This window comes from Procambarus clarkii, chromosome 47 (genome assembly GCF_040958095.1).
Source record: "Procambarus clarkii isolate CNS0578487 chromosome 47, FALCON_Pclarkii_2.0, whole genome shotgun sequence".
In the NCBI taxonomy this organism is placed as follows: Eukaryota; Metazoa; Arthropoda; class Malacostraca; order Decapoda; family Cambaridae; genus Procambarus; species Procambarus clarkii.
The window spans coordinates 20,206,524-20,225,646 of record NC_091196.1 but is presented as its reverse complement, the minus strand read 5'-3'; the positions used below and the strand labels follow the sequence as shown (position 1 = coordinate 20,225,646).

At 43.1% G+C, this 19,123-nt stretch overlaps 2 protein-coding genes across 3 annotated transcripts in view; one reads left to right on the top strand and one right to left on the bottom strand.

Moving 5' to 3' along the window:
- Positions 1-961: 961 nt before the first annotated feature.
- LOC123762963 (peroxisome biogenesis factor 10) lies at positions 962-7,199 on the bottom strand. Its single transcript, XM_045749822.2, has 6 exons — positions 6,874-7,199; positions 5,312-5,423; positions 4,574-4,731; positions 3,733-3,984; positions 2,133-2,289; positions 962-1,745 (listed from the first exon to the last, which is right to left on the bottom strand). The coding sequence occupies exons 2-6, from the start codon at positions 5,421-5,423 to the stop codon at positions 1,555-1,557; spliced, it is 870 nt and encodes a 289-aa protein (XP_045605778.2). The 5' UTR covers positions 6,874-7,199; the 3' UTR covers positions 962-1,554.
- A 2,907-nt stretch (positions 7,200-10,106) lies between these two features.
- The window catches only part of LOC123762961 (synaptotagmin-15), a 140,213-nt gene continuing 131,196 nt past the window's right edge, over positions 10,107-19,123 (top strand). For both annotated transcript variants that reach the window (XM_069302058.1, XM_069302057.1), the window contains exon 1: positions 10,107-12,160. The gene's annotated coding sequence lies outside the window, so the exon portion shown is untranslated. The remainder of the gene's footprint in view (positions 12,161-19,123) is intronic.

Sequence of the window (19,123 nt, the reverse complement as noted above, 5' to 3'; positions counted from 1 at the left end):
GTTATACAGTTCTTCCCATTACCACATGTATGGACAGTCACTGACATGAGAATTGCATCTTTCCATTTTATATGGTGAACTTTTATCGCTGAATTTAGAATCGGTTTGGTTACAGTACACTAGTTAAAATTTGAGAATACTGTAGATCACTTTGATACAATTGTTCATGATTTATACACCCTCACACAGCTAACTACATCATCATAGGCTATGCTTTGAAGAACAAGTCCAACACACTATCTGAAGGCGAGATGTGTGGGACTTGTTCTCCAACTCAAAACAAACATATATGGTGGGGCAGGGAAAAGCAACCTTAGCACATAGGCAGAGCAAAATAGTTTACAAAATGCCATGTGGAATAATACAAGCATGAAACAAATGGAGGAGCAAGAGGGGATTGGGGTTGAAAGCAATGGACATGAGAGGGCCATTGCTTTCAATACTTATGACAGCAACAATGGCCCCACATGGAACTAAATTTCCAGGTATTGTCAACACCACTTAGTTGAACATAGATCAACTAAGCTTTTTAGATCCTAACAGGTGCATCCTTGACTGCACAAGAGTGATGAGGTGGGCAATCAATAGGGATTATGGGTGACTTGTACCATTATCCAGTGATCAGATGCTTCAAGATTAGCACTGTTTATGTGTGGCAATAATTATTTGTTAGCCTTGGGCATTAGTTTGCTTTGCCTACTTTTCTGATGTTTTTTTTTCCTTGGCTCTCCGATCCTCAAGCTCCCTTCACCTCGAAGTGAAAGTCAGATTCTGGTCCTGGCTTTCAGTACGGATTCAGAGGTTTAGTACACTTCTCAAGGCTTGACTTTACCAGAGCAAATATTTACTGGCAGCTAGCCACTGAGACAGCCTCTCAAAAAGCATAATAATGGTACAAGGGCCATATTTTAAATTAAGAAATTCTTGTAAACACGTGTGTTCTGGTAATTTAAAACCGAGCTTGACTGTTCTGTAAATTATATTTGAGCAATTCATATACTAGATATGATTATACAGGCATATAAAATCTATTATTAGAATGTAACAACTTAGTAAAGAAATCCTGAAATACTGCTTAGAATACAGTTTTGTTAAATTCTTGAATGCTTCCCTGTGTATTAAATTACGGTACTTCATGTAAAAACTAAAGGCAAATACAGGATAATAGCTCCTAACAATACATATTAAATCAGTCTCATTATTTACAAATCTATGCAACATTTTCTTAATGGAAGAACGCATTTAAACCTCAATACGATGGAATGGAAATGTACATTATTTAATTAAAGCAGCAGCAGTTTTTTGTACAACTAGTGAGCACAATTGAATTTCGAAAGATATATGAATAACATAAAGAGATATTAAGATCTATAAGGAAAAACATATCGTAAATTAAATATCCTTGGAATAATTTTTAGATATGAAATATATTCATACATTTTTGCACACTTACAAAATTATTAATATTTCTGAATTCCTATGCTCTTTTGGGATACATAAAACTGCATACTATGTATACCTGAAAGGTTATTTCACTTACAATATAACCACAGTTCAGTCATAATTAAGTAGAGGCACCACTTGAGAAGGTGTTGCCGGATGTCTGCACAGTGGACACTGCTGACTTGTCTGCAGACACTCCTGGATGCAGTGCCAGCAGAACAGGTGTCCACAGGGTGTGACTGACGAGTACTTTCGCTCGTCAAGACACAGAGAACACTGCTTTTTACTCTCTACGTAACACTCTTTTTTTAAGTGTTAAGTAAAAAAAAATATTATTATTTCTATGCTCCTAAATGGTGAGGCAGTATTTATCACTCAACCCTTATTTATACTAATGTGTGGCATTGTGAATGTCATGCAATAATTGTGCACCGTTTACAGTAACTTGGCTGCTTATAGCCTTAATTACATTTTCACAAAAAATTAATTACTAACTACTGTATTAACTGTCACATAAAACTACAGTATTTAAAAAAATAAAAACAAAAATTAATCTTGATGTTAACCATTAAAAAGTCTAAACTACAGTATTTAATACATATGCACAGTGCCGTAAACGAAACTTGAAGCCAAGTATAAATTCAGTATCAAATAAATTTTGTATTTTTACCAGATTATATAAAACTTACTTGCTGATGGCTGTGTATTCTCCGTCGGAAGCTTGAGAAACAAGTGTGTATAAGCTGCATACACAGTAGTCAAAAGGGTATGAGTAAGCAGCACCATTCCTAGGATTTGAAATGATTTGCTTGCAGAACTGTCACCATACCATTCACGTACCAAAACCTAAATGCATGAAAGAAGCTTCACTTTGTCTTGGAGAGAAAAGTCACAACTTTTTTACAGGAAAACAATGAAAAAAATCACATATAAAATGTAGATACATCATGATGAAATTAATCCACAAGCAATATATATTTATTACAGAATTGATGAATTTTGTGAAATACAGTATTTTAAAAAGAAACCTTACTAGTGAAACTATTGTTAAATAAATTTTAAGATTTAAAAAAAAAAAAAATCACAATGTCATCTGAATGACATTGTTATCACATCACAATCATGTAGTCATCACAATGACTGAAAGATATATACAATATCTCTTAATAGAAATACAAAAAACCAGCATTGAATGTAATGAAACGCCATTTTCTGGGTTAGCCCTCGAGGCTCCCTGGAGCCATCGGGCTAATAAGTGAAGCATTAGTCTTCGGAGTTCAGCCTACCAGGGACCATGAGCCAGAACCTGCTCGTGTAGTGACAAGCCACAACACTACAAGTGACACGGCAGTGGAGTGTGACGTTTGCTTGTTTCCTTAGGATTGGAGGGCGTTCTGCCTCTCTTTTTCGGATTTTAGTTGTACAGTACTGTAATTTGCTTACCATGTGAGGTTTGTTTTGTTATGCCTATCTTTCTGGGTGCCTAACCCCAATCGATGGCAGATAAGGGAAACCCCCAACCACAGGGAAGGTTCTCAAGGGCCATTGCTTCCTGTATCTCTGAGGGGGCCAGGTTTTGGCTCATGGGTCCATGGTAGGCTGAACTCCATAGACTAATGCTCCAGTCTAATGTATCACATATTAGCTCCAGGGAGCCGTAGGGGCTACCCACAAAATAGTGTTGATTGTAATGAAGTCGTCAATAATAAAGTAATTGAAGTAATAATGATATCATGTTATTGAAGTTACTTCAATAATGAAGTAATAAAGTCACAATAATGAAGTACTCGATTTTAATGAAGTCGTCATTTCTGATTGATATTGGCACTTGGATGCTTCATGAACATAGTCATGAACATTGGCTTCATGGATGCCTACATGTTCCGCTCAGGACACATCACCCTCAAGGTTCCCATGACTTATTCCCATTGTGACAAGAATCTTTATTAGTGGCCCTAAGGACACCAGCTGGGCTAGGCCCTATCATTGCTTTAAAAATTAATTTATTATGAAGGGCATGGATTATAAAACAGGATTCTACCAAATGTGAATAGGCAGTTTGCAGAATGATATAGAAATGGGATCTTCCAAAGTGTTCGCTTTTGTTAATTCCAGTAGCCTACCTGGCCAGGCAAAATATGATCTTGAAAAATAAAAGCCTGCAATCACTAGTGCCATTAAGACCTAGATATCTTTCTTCTCTTATTTTAAATTTATAACAATAAAACCTACAGGAAACATCTGCACATGTTAAAGCAATGATAAACATTTTACTATGAGCATACTTACATATTTTATACCAGTAATTCTTTTAGACAAATGATAAAATGCACCAGAAAAATAAAAAGTTGCCAGGTGAAGACGATGCAACAGGGTAATGGAGTATTTTAGAGTTGATATGTGTTGCAGTACAAGATTCTTCAGCTCTGGCCGGAGGTATATGGATAACTTTCCAGCTCTAGAAGAGTCTTCCAATTTGGATAGCAGCCTTCGTATAACTTCTGGACCAAAACATTGAAGTATTACCATGGCTACCCTCTCCTGAAAGCGACATATCATAACTAATATCCAGTATAAATGCCAACCTTTGGTGGGTAAAGAACCCCCCCCCAAAAAACTTTGACAAATGCTGTATGACATTTGCCACTTTAGAAAATGTAGTGTTTACAAATAAATAGGAAAGGGAGTACCACCTATGGCTGGAAGAAGGGGGACCCATAGCCTCGGAGGAAACCACACATAACGCATTGGAGGGAATGTGGGTTTACAAATATGTATTTACAGTTGCCAGCCATCCCTAAATAAATTTCTCCCCCCAAAAATAGCATTCAAATTTTAGCATGTACTGTACGTACTATACCTATTAAAGTAATAATATACAAAAATAATAATAAACTGGCAATTTACTTACCCCTATTTTTATGGAGTTCAACTTTGTGTTTTGTTTGACCATATATTACATTCTCATAAAAATAACAAATTTGTACAGCAGAAATTATTAGCCAAAAACTAACGATCAGAAACCAATAAGAATTTCCTCTTATTATAAAAAAAAAATTAATACATAACATACCTTTTGATAAGTCATGAAATTATTGGTTTTGTTAATATTTAAGTTATGTTTACTTACAAAAGTGTTTGGTAATCTTCTCTTTGTGTGGTCAACTTCTAGTATCCCTGTGTACTCCTCTCCTAGGGTTTGACGAAGACATAATGTAGTCAAGCTGTAATAAGCAAACTCACAGAGAATCTCGGCATGTTTATGTATGTCCAGCCACACTCTAGTACCTGTTAACAGAATGAAAAGTAATTCACAGACTATTCACACTTTAAAAAAATTATACAGTAGTGTGGAAACTACTTCAATAAGTAGGATTCAGTTCCAATTGTAAGGAAAGTGGTAGTGGAAAATAACAGAAGAATTCTAATTGTATGAAATGCAGTGAAAAGAAAGAATAAAGAATATTTTATATATAATTTGTTCCTTTCCCAAGAGATTTTGGATGTGCCAAGAACAAATAAATGTTTAAGAAATAATAACTACATGCATTTTTGTATTTAATATAGTATTGTTGAAGTAAATAAAAGATGTTACAGTATTTAAAAGAATTCAGTTGGTATAAAGTTATTATACTCATGGAGCATAGCTAAATTTATATATGAAAAAATGCAATCAATTAATAATTTTAATATGTACTGTATCTACAAATATTAACAAACACAGCTCTGGTTTAGATTAGATTCTTATTATTCATTTTGGTTTAGACTCTTATTATTCATCCATTATTACAGCAAAACAGTTATACAATATAACATACTTGAGACAGTATTTGTAGACTGTCTTAACTACCAGTATATTTAAGCTTACCTGCTGACCTTTGGACAACCTCAGAGACACAGCTCTTCAGATGGTCAAGAAAACTCTCATCCTTCTGAGATGCTCTAAGAACCTCTGCAGCTCCAGCTTGTTGGAAAGGCATCTGAAATTTTATGAATTTATGATTCAATTGAACTTCAGCATCCTGATGAATTTACATGTAATATTTATTAATATGACAATAAAATAATTAATTATAATTGATTTTTATTCTATGCAATTCTGTGCTTATAGGAGATAATTTTGTAGAAGTTGCAGCAATATTTCTGGGAGAAAGGGGAATTGAAAATATATTGCTTTCTGTTGGCAAGAACGAGTGTTATGTTTATCGAGATCCCCAGACGACTGTACATTCCACAGAATGCAAAAAATAGCAGATGACTAATTCCTAGGTATCTATTTGCTGCTGTAAAAAAGACTTTACATATATATATATGCTAAACCATGTATTCTAGCTTAAAATCAAAATTAACTTGCTTTTTTAATGAATTTTGGTTCATTTCTCCAGCCCAGTTTCTGTACCTTTTCCATTACAATACTGTTCACAGGATGTATATGAGGTGCATAATAAATGAACTAAACTATTTTTGTTAGTTTAGGATAAGATAGGTTTGGGTAGCTAAAGATAGGATAGGATAGATTGGCTTGGGTTTGCTTAAAGAGTAGTGATGATGAAGCTGTGTTAAAATTTTGGCAGTTCTTATACCCCACATCAATTTTTTTACAGGATTTTTGGGCATCACCATTTACTGGGCTTGCTCCACAACAAAAGTAGGCATAATAATCTAACATCTCCAAACACAAAATTTTAATAAACCATTTACAACTTTTCACGTAAATAAACAATGTCAACATAACTGAGGGGTCCCGGTAGTACAGTCGAGTTCATTCTAGACTCACTCGAGAATTCCGGGTTCAAATCCTGGGCGGGACAAATGGTTGGGTGCATTTTGTTCTTACCCTTGCTGGGGTGGTTCTTCTTCGGCCCCGACCATGGCGGTCTCTGGGTTTGGAGTCCCTGAGCCTTATTTCACCAACTTCGAGGTCAACTCCGAAACTCTCAGTTCCTGCTACGGCGCTGGAACCAATCATATTGGCATTTGCCTTTCCATGGGAGACTTTCGGCACCATGGAGAGGGGGGGACCTGCTGCATGGGTAACGGCTTCTCCTCCATATCAACCTATCCTGACTTTGCGCCCTGGAGAGGCCACTCCAGACCGACAACCAAAGCGAAACCCCATAGTCTCCCGAGACTAATGGATGCCTACTACTACTAATGCAGCTGTTCACGTAGCTGTAAGTAGGTACCTGGGAGTTAGTCAGCTTGTTGTGGGGTTGCATCCTTGGGGGGTGGGGGGTGGTCTGTAATTCGACCTTAAAGGGGGGGAGGAGACCTCGATATAAGCCAAACATGTATAAACACACACTGGTTGCCTGTCCGTCAACACAATAAATTATTAATCATGACAAGTTATCCGTGTCACTAATCTTATAATCTTCAACTCTGACAATGTAATGAATTATGTTGCTTTTGTAAACACCGTATTATTACCTTGACTCAATCATACGATCATCACACTTGGGGCTGTGACCGTAAACACAACTTCTTTATAGTAGGTGCAGTTTGCGTGCAGGTTCTCTCCTTCAGATGACTATACGAGTGGTAATGTTAGGAGACGCGTCACAGTGACACGTCAGTAGTTACTATTTAACAAGGCTTCAATATCGTTGTTGTTGTTGCCAGTTGATGCAGGAACCAGAAGTGTTTTAAGAATTAACACTTAACATCAAGTTAGACTTCTTCTTGTATACTAGGTGCAGTTTGCATGAAGAAGTTAGACTTGAAGCATGACTGGGAGGGCTGGGTGTTGTGTTGACGGCGTCAGCTGACCGTCACTCTTGACTATAGCCAAGACTCACGTTTTCTATGGATGATGGTCCGGGTAGTGCGAATTATATGAATAGGTCTGATTTTATCGAATATTTTGGTTAACTGGATATATTTAGCTAATGCTTTAACTACTTGATATTTTATAAGTGGTGAGAGATCTCCTACCTCACCACTTGGTATTTTATAAGTGGTGAGAGATCTCCTAACCCTGTTATATGCTCGATGTTAAAAGGCTCCATGATGTATGAAGCAGTGACGGAGGTAATGTTCAACTGTCTCTGGATCATGGCAGTGGATGCATAGTTCAGTTATGTTCTTGTTGTTTTAGATTCAGCTACTGAGAACTAAAAGTTGCAAGTAGCACGGGCTATGGTGAGCCCGGAAGTTCAGTTATGCCTGTCTTGTATTTATAGCTGCTAGTTTGGTGTAACCCAGCCTCAGTCTGGTCATTGTTATATCGATTTCTCTGTTTCCATGTTTCTCATGTGCAGTAACGAACCTGCAGGGAGACCACGACCCCTAGTTCAACCTTAGCGAAAAGTGGACAACACATAACACAATATTTTTCCAGATTCATTTCGGGTAAGGACGGCTCTTTGCTCTTTAACCATTCTTTATCTATTCTAGTATTCTCCTATTTATTCCATATACTACACATTTCCTTGCCAGCCTTTCATGGGGTATCTTATCAAAAGCTTCAGCAAACTACAGCATCTTTAACTCCTTTGTCTCAATAGCTGCATACCGTTTCCAAAAATGTGAGCAGGTTTGTAAGACAACGTCTGTTTTTAACTAATCCATGTTGCGTTGATTTTACTAGTTTTAAATTACGATTTTTCAATTGCGATTAGTCAGACTTTGCCCAAATCTCCCTGCAGTTTTCAAAATACGACGCCTATCGGGAAAATGACTCTTGAGCGTTAGTTTTAAGCCGATTTCTGGCTCACTGCACATTCCCTGTCGCCCAGGAAATGGGCTACAGGGCACTACAAACCTTGTAGATTTGGTTTGTAATTTGGTACTAGATAATTCACTTTCTCGAGGGATAACCGTACAGAACTAACGCATTTTAATTATCTCGTCCATGACAATAGGATCCTATCTAAAGACACTTCAACTTGTCAACCTAACAAAATCCAACTGAAGTTGAGTGCCCACTACTCCACATGAATGAAGAGAAGCGCTGTCATAGCAGCCAGCGTCGTTAACGTTGACCAACATAACAAGATGTTAATACAGCTTCACGTTAGTGTAAACACAGACGCTCACAATATCACGAGTCTTTCCCGACACGACCGGAATTTATCAAGTATTTACGCGTCCTCTTAGCAAAACTGTTCATCTTTCCACAATGTTGGCGGATTTGTTTACATTCACTAAACAGTTTATGAGAACCGAAGCGGTATGAGGTTGTTTGTAACAAAAATAACCCTGGGATATGAAGTTGCAAAGCTCGTAAACTGTTAAATAAATGTCAACAAAGCCGCCATGATTAAGGAAAATGCACAGGTTTCGTAAATGATTATGTATGTTTACGCGTCCAGGTGAAGCCCTGCTTGGTGTGTAACCAGAGAACACTGCCAACGCCGCCTCCAGCACAACCTGTTTTCCTTCACGGGGGGTTTCCTAGGCAATATCAATTAGTAGGAACAAAGAGCAGGCAGCTTGGCTCAGTGCTGGGGTGGAGGTAGCAATTGAATTTACATCTATAATATCTCTTAGTTGTATTACCATCGTGTTCCACGGGTCAGCGGGTTATAAAATATTTATTTATGAGGAGACTCCAAACACAGCTGATAATTTAAATTATTAAACTTGTTCTGACGTTCAAATCTTTTGTTAATGGAGGTGGGTTTTATATCTTAGTCTTCAGTGCATTCCGCTTGTTTGCCACCCTTATTGGATACGAGTAATTCGTTACATTCCTTCGGCTTATTTGCGTTTCCAGCAAATGTCCAATGTCCTCTTGTCTTACTGTATCTCAATGTGAAGAAGCTATCCTTGTCCAATCTTATATATTCCCCGTAGTATCTTGTATGTTGTGATCATATCCCTCAGTTCTTTCTATCTTCTAAGGTTGTGAGATTTAGTTCCATTAGCCTATTATGGTAGCTTAACTCTCTTATCTCTGACAAGAATCTTTGTCCTGAACAGAGATTATCTTTAAATTATAACTTTATTTTATTATAAATCTGGTTTAAAAAATAAAAAAAAGTATATGCTGAATGCGTCTTCTTTGAAGAATTTGGTTTTCTGTAAACGGAATTATCGGGTACATTAAAATAGTTTTCGAATTCCACATTTCACAATATCGTCAATATACCACCTAAACGTAACCAAACATAATGAAACCTAACCTTGCCAAACCAGACCTTAACCTATGGATAGAGAGTAAATAATAGCACTAATTATGTGGTCGTTCTCAATTCTTTCCGGTGAGCGACTTTCCTCCTTGAGAACAGGTTCGAGACAAACGAAGGAGTATTTTGGAGGGATATTCCTGCGCGGGCCCTCACCCTCTGGCTGGCCAGCTATACATGTTACACATTTATGTATTGTCTCTCCTGGACAACTGTGAAGTATGTGAAGCTGTCACATACTTAATGTGTTTCTGTATTCATCCGTGCAATGATGTGTATCAAATAGGGGCTACCATTGATAGCTGTTAGTTCAGCCCCCTCGGCACTTGACGCAGGGAGCTGCTTGCCCGACCCTCCTCCCTACCACTGGTAGCGGGTTGCCCAAGCCCTTCCCTCCCCCTGACCCCCCCCACCCAAAACCCTCCCTCCCCCTGCCCCCCCCCCACCCATACTCTGCGTGGAGCCCACCTGTTGCGTCACGGAGGCACCTGTGGCTCTCTCTCTCTCTCATCCCGTCAGTCAGGTGGTTGACGGCGTGCGGTCAACACCTCCTGCATTCCGTCTCCCCCCGCGGCACTCACTCACCAGGACCTGCAGTCACTCGCTAGGACCTGCAGTCACTCACCAGAACCTGCAGTCACTCGCCAGGACCTGCAGTCACTCATCAGGACCTGCAGTCACTCATCAGGACCTGCAGTCACTCACCAGGACCTGCAGTCACTCATCAGGACCTGCAGTCACTCACCAGGACCTACAGTCACTCACCAGGACCTACAGTCACTCACCAGGACCTACAGTCACTCACCAGGACCTGCAGTCACTCACCAGGACCTGCAGTCACTCACCAGGGCCTACAGTCGCTCACCAGGACCTACAGTCACTCACCAGGCCCTGCACTCACCCACCAGGACCTGCAGTCACTCACCAGGACCTGCAGTCACTCACCAGGACCTGCAGCCACTCACCAAGACCTGCAGCCACTCACCAGGACCTGCACTCACCCACCAGGACCTGCACTCACTCACCAGGACCTGCAGCCACTCACCAGGACCTGCAGCCACTCACCAGGACTTGCACTCACTGACCAAGACCTGCAGCCACTCACCAGGACCTGCAGCCACTCACCAGGACCTGCAGCCACTCACCAGGACCTGCACTTACTCACCAGGACCTGCAGTCACTCACCAGGACCTGCACTTACTCACCAGGACCTGCAGCCACTCACCAGGACCTGCAGCCACTCACCAGGACTTGCACTCACTCACCAGGACCTGCAGCCACTTACCAGGACCTGCACTTACTCACCAGGACCTGCAGTCACTCATCAGGACCTGCAGTCACTCGCCAGGACCTGCAGTCACTCATCAGGACCTGCAGTCACTCACCAGGACCTGCAGCCACTCACCAGGACCTGCACTTACTCACCAGGACCTGCAGTCACTCACCAGGACCTGCACTCACTCACCAGGACCTGCACTCACTCACCAGGACCTGCACTCACTCGCCAGGACCTGCACTCACTCACCAGGACCTGCACTCACTCACCAGGACCTGCAGCCACTCACCAGGACCTGCAGTCACTCACCAGGATCTGCACTCACTCACCAGGACCTGCACTCACTCACCAGGACCTGCAGCCACTCACCAGGACCTGCAGTCACTCACCAGGACCTGCAGTCACTCACCAGGACCTGCACTCACTCACCAGAACCTGCAGTCACTCACCAGGACCTGCAGCCACTCACCAGGACCTGCAGCCACTCACCAGGACCTGCAGTCACTCACCAGGACCTGCAGTCACTCACCAGGACCTGCAGTCACTCACCAGGATCTGCACTCACTCACCAGGACCTGCACTCACTCACCAGGACCTGCACTCACTCACCAGGACCTGCAGCCACTCACCAGGACCTGCAGCCAAGACCGCATTCATTAGTCAAAACTTACAGTCATTCGTTACGGATTTGAAACTCTATACTCACCCCAGCCTACGGTCCTATGTAGGAGTTACCTACCCGTGAAGCGTAGAGTTTTGGACCACGTTCGCCAATTCCGCGGTGAACAGTTCAAAAATTCCAATTCCACGGTTCAACACAAATTTACCTGCCAATGGTTGTCGTTCCTGTTCAGGTTAACATAATTACTAAACTATTTTATGTGTGTACAGGCGAGTCATAAGGAATTGTACAGTCTTCGCTGCTAAGACCTCTGCAACATTCACCCTGGCAACTACGCCAAGACCTTTGCAACATCCACTCAGGCCGTCAATGGTATAAAAATCCGTGTCCGTTCAAGTGGCGTGGCTGTAAGCGACCGCGCGGGAGATCGACCCCAAAGACAGAAGAGACGAAGAGACAATGGCTCAATATCACCCTGTGAGACAGTAACCCAGCTGCAACACCCACTAAACTACCATTCCCGCCACTCCCAGAGTCGTTGTCCTGGGGGCGGTATTAGTTAACGCATCTGTGGCATCTTAGCAACTTGGCATGGCACTCTTAGCAACGTCTGCTGGTTACTGACATCCGTGTGTGGCACTAGAGAGCCCTGGATTGGTCTCCACACATGCACACACACACACCTGTCGGGTAAGTGCGTACAGATGTTTTACATAAGAGGGTTATGCATGTCGAGCGCCTGTGTATAGCACTCCAATTAGTGAGGACAATGGCTGGCAGCCGCCATTTGTCGCGGGCTTTATATAGATGGGTCAGTGGTCCCTAGGTGCCAATTAAACAGATTCATCTCTATCTGTCTGTCTGTCTGTCTGTCTGTCTGTCTGTCTGTCTGTCTGTCTCTCTCTCTCTCTCTCTCTCTCTCTCTCTCTCTCTCTCTCTCTCTCTCTCTCTCTCTCTCTCTCTCTCTCTCTCTCTCTCTCTCTCTCTCTCTTTCATTCTCCCTCTCTCACAGCCTCTCAACATCTCTCTTTCTCACAGTCTCTCAACATCTCTCTCTTACACACTGTCTCTCTCTTTCTCTCTGCTTCTGTTCCTCTCTCTCACCCACCGAGGCAATCACCACCTGAGACCACTTAACGACGTATTACAAGTGTTAACTACCCTACTGGCCTCCAGACCGTAGCTGGTGATGGTGGCTCTCACCTCTATCATATTAATATAACTTACACAACGCTACTTCCTGCCACACCCAATTAGTCGTGTAACAAGCCATACACAGTTATACTTTCATGTGAAAGTTTCACAACTATTTTCGTTGTTTCTATACATTTTAATTTTAATTCCATGACCAGGATGCTTGGTCCTGAATGTTTAGAAAATTCAAACTCATTTTTAAAATTTGAAATTGAAATATTTTAAATGTCAACGGCTCTTCAGTGAGGCTAAAAGTCATTTCAATACGCGATGAAGACGGGTCCTGAACCCGTCTGACAAACCAAACCTGCTTCACAAAAATATGTTGATATACTAGCACTCTGGAGCAGGTGGAAATATGTGTAGATTATAAATATACGTAGCCTAATATTTTTGTCACACAGCGGGCACTTTGGCAGGCAACATAATAGTGGCACCTAGCAACATGAGTGCCACTAGGCTCTAAGCCTAGTACTGGGATGGTGTCAGGCTCTAAGCCTAGTACTGGGATGGTGTCAGGCTCTAAGCCTAGTACTGGGATAATGTCAGGCTCTAAGCCTAGTACTGGGATAATGTCAGGCTCTAAGCCTAGTACTGGGATGGTGTCAATAGGCTCTAAGCCTAGTACTGGTGTACCGGGCTGGCAGAAACTGGCCATGTTCTCACGCCACTCACAGCTTCCCTGCCTATGTCTGTGTTCACCAGGGACAGTGTTCAGTCCCCGTGTCCTTATAACCTGACCTTGCCCGTGTTCACCTTGCGTAGTATATTAAATATTCCTTCCAGATTTGTTTAATAAATGATGCTATCTTCGGTCATGGACTATACCGCCGCAGTCCTCCTCAACGCATGCTGCAACCCCGTCCTGTGTCCTTGTGTCCGTGCTGTGTATCCTTGTGTCCGTGCTGTGTGGCCTTGTGTCCGTGCTGTGTGGCCTTGTGTCCGTGTGTCCTTGTGTCCGTGCTGTGTGTTCCGAACATTACTGAATGTCCAGTCATTAGACCCTTCAGACCAGCCGGTATGAGGCTCCAGGTTGCTGTGAAATGACTTCATTCACCTCAATGTACGTGAGGATATCATCATTATCCATCCGGAACTTACCAATGTAGGCTTCCTGCCCCTCTAACCCTTCGTATAGCCAAAGGTAGCTGCATAAATACCCAGTTACCTATGGTAATAAACACAATAAATACCCCACTACAGGCCATTTGATCCCCCACCCACCACTTGTCTTTACAAAGCTGATCCTACACACACACACGGACATCGTTTTATGTTCAGCTTAATGTGGGTTTGGGTAGCTGGGGAAGCGGGCGGTAGGCGGACATGACATTCTGTCACCAGGGAGTCCGGTTGTGTGTATATATAGTGGCTTGTCACAGTGTGGCGATGACAGCCTTTGTTGGCTGGAAATTCCATGGGATCCTGTTGCCACTGATTTTTTGGTATGCGTGTTGTTTTGGCGCGCACTCGACATGTTGATTCGCTGTGCGCAAGCTGTTGTTACGCTGTTTCTTCCGAGTATATCAGGTCCCTGTCAGCCTCTCTTGTTAAGAGTATATGACGCCCTGTCTTCTTGTCTTGTTAGAGAAGGGGATACGGCGTCCCTTTCTTTCTGGGTCCACCCGGGTTTGGGTTATCCCTTTCTCTCTGTATACACGGATTCAGTGTACCCTAACTACGACGGAGACCACGGTCTCTAACACTGCCACTACTCTGTTACTCTGTTGAACACTAATCGCTTGAAGTTACAGAGGCGAGACCCAAGAGTTGAAGCTCACCTCCCACCCCGCTTGGTTGTTAAGAGTCCCCACTCAGCCACCCGCACTCTCCGGACACCATCATTGTATCGTTAGCCCCCCGAGTGCGTCACTCTCACACATGTTCTCTCCCTCGTATTCATTTCCAAGTCCGGCCATAATAGGTCTCCAATCCCCCGTACCTGACGCGCCCACACCGCTGGTCATTTACTTCAAGTGCGTTTTGATATCGCGTTTTGGGTGCGTCGGGGCGTTGCGTTTTTGGACATATCCGGCACGCGCCGGATACCTCGATAAAAGCCAAACGTGTATGAATACAGTCATCGGGTATTATTTAAGAGTCATGTAAAGGTTGAGCAGGTTGTGGCGTGAGGCAGACACCCTCAGCCTTCCCGCCTGGTGTAGTCGGCTCCTCCACAGCTCTCATGTGATCAATGATGCTCACATGGTCATCTGGGGCATAAAGAGGAGGAGATTGATTGATTGATAAAGATTAAGCCGCCCAAGAGGTGGCACGGGCATGAATAGCCCGTAAGTGGCGGCCCCAACTCTTCATATGAGTTATATCGAAGCCCTCACACACACACACCCGCCCCTGAGGGCAGGATCCTCCTCACCCTTCCCCCCTGGAGGTGGTAGAGGGCCACGAAGAGCAAGATTAATACATATTTCTCACATGTTTGCAGGTGTGGAGAGGGCCGAGGGTGCCCACTGGTCTTGTGACAGATGTTTTCTCACTATTCCAAGTCACCCCCACACCCACCCCCTCACAGTACAAAGTGACATAATGACCCGTGACTATTTTAAACATGGCGGGTTGCCAAATAAAAAAAAGGGTACTTTTCAAAGAAAAAAGAAAAAAAATATATATATGTAAGCATCCTGTCACCGACGGAACAATACATACATCATACTGAAACACAGTGAAAAAAATGATATAGGCCTCAGCATTATACAATTTTGGTACCCCGTGGAGGTCAGAGCCAGAGGTAACATTTGAAACACTGACCAGTGTTCGGACTGTCCCAATCCTAAGTCTGGTGCAGGCGATGAGTCACAATAACGTGAATGAAGTATGTTGACCAGACCACACACTAGAAAGTGAAGGGACGACGACGTTTCGGTCCGTTCTGGACCAGGACGGTCCGAAACGTCGTCGTCTCTTCACCTTCTAAGTCTGGTACTGAACAAGCCGGTCCTGAGGACAGGTTGTTCCAGACTCCGCCCACCGGGGTTCGAACCCAAAGACGTATTCGCCAATTTTTAAATACTGTCTATTCAAAACTGCCTTTGTATCATATATATACATTTATATTACTATATATTTGACTTATATGTATAATTGTGCACAGGTTAGGTTTATAGAGATGCGTTTCGAACACAGGAGGACCACGAAGCAATTTTCGAACAAAATTCGAATGTTATCTGGAAACTTGAGGCTCGCTTGGTGCCTGGGGACTGGTCACTCACACACACACACACACACACACACACACACACACACACACACACACACACACACACACACACACACACACACACACACATGGGCCTCGTAGCCTGGTGGATAGCGCGCAGGATTCGTAATTCTGTGGCGCGGGTTCGATTCCCGCACGAGGCAGAAACAAATGGGCAAAGTTTCTTTCACCCTGAATGCCCCTGTTACCTAGCAGTAAATAGGTACCTGGGAGTTAGTCAGCTGTCACGGGCTGCTTCCTGGGGGGTGTGTGTGTGGTGTGAGAAAAAAAAAGTAGTTAGTAAACAGTTGATTGACAGTTGAGAGGCGGGCCGAAAGAGCAAAGCTCAACCCCCGTAAAAACACAACTAGTAAACACACACACGGAAGCGAGAGAAGAAAGCAAGTGAGTGATCAGCAAGCACTGGTGCTTGCTATGGCAGGTGAGTTGATCGCCGCCTTGCCACAGAGACACCACGTAAACAAGAAAACTTTTAAGAAAACACAAACTCTACCCCCAAGAGTCTCTCACGACGAACGCTGAGAATCTGCGGCTCGAGATTCCTGCCTGTCTTCTGCCGGAGGAAGAGGAGGAGGAGGAGGGATAAGGAGGAGGGATAAGGAGGAGGGATAAGGAAGAGGGATAGGAGGTGAGAGAAGGAGGAGTCAGCTGCTCCTACCTTCCCTCACCGTGAGAGGAGTTGTAATAAGTGTTAATCTCGTCTCCGACGCTTTTAATAGTAGTTAAAAGGTTGAAGTTGAGTGGACACACCTGCTAGCGGAGACTAGCAGGTGTGTAGGCTAGGTAAAACAGGTGTGGAGCCCCCTCCCCTCCCCCTCCTCCAGTTATACATTACAACAATATATTTGAAGAACATACACTGGAAATACACCGGTTGTAATCACCACACAGTAGGGCAAGAGACCACACATGCACATCTGGGCGAGCACAGTCCAAGCTGTAATCCTCTAAGCACTCAGCAGGCTTGGGAACAGGCGTGTGTGACTAGAGCCTTGTCAGTATTCCAAACCTTCATGCTAATGAGTCAGCTTGGGGAAATTGCATTTATCGTCGCTTAATAGAAAAGGATTGCTACTTTAGGCTTACCCAAAATTTCACTCAAAAAACTACTTTAGTCCTACCAACAATTCCCTTAAAAAGTTGCCTTAGGCTTACCCAAAAATTTACTCAAAAAACTACTTTAGTCCTACCAACAATTCCCTTAAAAAGCTGCCTTAGGCTTACCCAAAAATGCACTCAAAAAACTACTTTAGTCCTACCAACAATTCACTTAAAAAGCTGCCTTAGGCCTATTCAAGCTAATTATAATTGATGTAGATTTGACTGTTCCCGCAGTAGGCTGTCGCCTGCCGTCCGTGGGTTTGTATTTTACTGGGGGTTGATGAAGTCAATTAACGAGCGGGGAAAGATGAGGTCCTTTGCTATTAGCGTTGATGAAGTTAATCTCCGGGACCCGCGGCCTCTCCTCTACACTCCTCATTATTTCCTCTGATATTGTATGACATTACTAGTAAGGCTTGTTTAATTACTTTATTTCTGATGATCTGGGGAAGGTTGGTGTGTGTGTGTGTGTGTGTGTGTACTCACCTAATTGTACTCACCTAATTGTGCTTGCGGGGGTTGAGCTCTGGCTCTTTGGTCCCGCCTCTCAACCGTCAATCAACTGGTGTACAGATTCCTGAGCCTATTGGGCTCTATCATATCTACATTTGAAACTGTGTATGGAGTCAGCCTCCACCACATCACTTCCTAATGCATTCCATTTACTAACTACTCTGACACTGAAAAAGTTCTTTCTAACGTCTCTGTGGCTCATTTGGGTACTCAGCTTCCACCTGTGTCCCCTTGTTCGCGTCCCACCAGTGTTGAATAGTTCATCCTTGTTTACCCGGTCGATTCCCCTGAGGATTTTGTAGGTTGTGATCATGTCCCCCCTTACTCTTCTGTCTTCCAGTGTCGTGAGGTGCATTTCCCGCAGCCTTTCCTCATAACTCATGCCTCTTAGTTCTGGGACTAGTCTAGTAGCATACCTTTGGACTTTTTCCAGCTTCGTCTTGTGCTTGACAAGGTACGGGCTCCATGCTGGGGCCGCATACTCCAGGATTGGTCTTACATATGTGGTGTACAAGATTCTGAATGATTCCTTACACAGGTTCCTGAACGCCGTTCTGATGTTAGCCAGCCTCGCATATGCCGCAGACGTTATTCTCTTTATGTGGGCTTCAGGAGACAGGTTTGGTGTGATATCAACTCCTAGATCTTTCTCTCTGTCTGTTTCATTAAGTACTTCATCTCCTATTCTGTATCCTGTGCCTGGCCTCCTGTTTCCACTGCCTAGTTTCATTACTTTGCGTGTGTGTGTGTGTGTGTGTGTGTGTGTGTGTGTGTGTGTGTGTGTGTGTGTGTGTGTGTGTGTGTGTGTGTGTGTGTGTGTGTGTGTGTGTGTGTTTACTCACCTAGTTGTACTTGCCGGGTTTGAGCTCTGGCTCTTTGGTCCCGCCTCTCAACTTTCAATCAACTGGTGTACAGATTCCTGAGCCTATTGGGCTCTATCATATCTACACTTGCAACTGTGTATGGAGTCAGCCTCCACCACATCACTGCCTAATGCATTCCACCTGTCAACCACTCTGACACTGAAAAAGTTGTTTCTAATATCTCTGTGGCTCATTTGGGTATTCAGCTTCCATCTGTGTCCCCTTGTGCGTGTACCACCCGTGTTAAATAATCCATCCGTGTCTACCCTGTCAATTCTCCTGAGAATTTTGCATGTGGTGATCATATCTCCCCGAGCTCTTCTGTTTTCCAGCGACGTGAGGTGCAGTTCACGCAGCCTTTCCTCGTAACTCATGCCTCTTAGTTCTGGGACTAGCCTAGTGGCATACCTCTGAACTTATATATTAGAATTCGTTGCAAAAAATTACGAATTCAAAATGTGTTGACTAAATAATTATTAATTACACGTATAATTAGCGAGGCGGGACCCAAGGACTCGCGCACGACACGCTCCAAACTCGCGAAATTTGTCATTGTTAAATTAATTGGCTGCTGAGAAGGTAATTAATTAGCCTCACGTATCTTGACAGTCGGGGAGGCACTCCAACCAAAAATAACTCCTTCCTTCTGCGAGAATACTTTGAGGGTGTACTTTGGGATCGAACTCGCGTCCCTGGACTCCACAGGTACAATATTTTCTCATAGATTCATGTTGTTATTGTGGT

Excerpts from the sequence above, each read along its gene's own strand:
- LOC123762963 (XM_045749822.2), bottom strand. The coding sequence starts at position 5,423 with ATGCCTTTCCAACAAGCTGGAGCTGCAGAGGTTCTTAGAGCATCTCAG. Across the intron at positions 3,985-4,573 it reads GAAGATTACCAAACACTTTT|GAGAGGGTAGCCATGGTAAT; the intron begins GTAAGTAAACAT and ends TGTCGCTTTCAG. Across the intron at positions 1,746-2,132 it reads GAATACACAGCCATCAGCAA|AGTGTTACGTAGAGAGTAAA; the intron begins GTAAGTTTTATA and ends ACTTAAAAAAAG.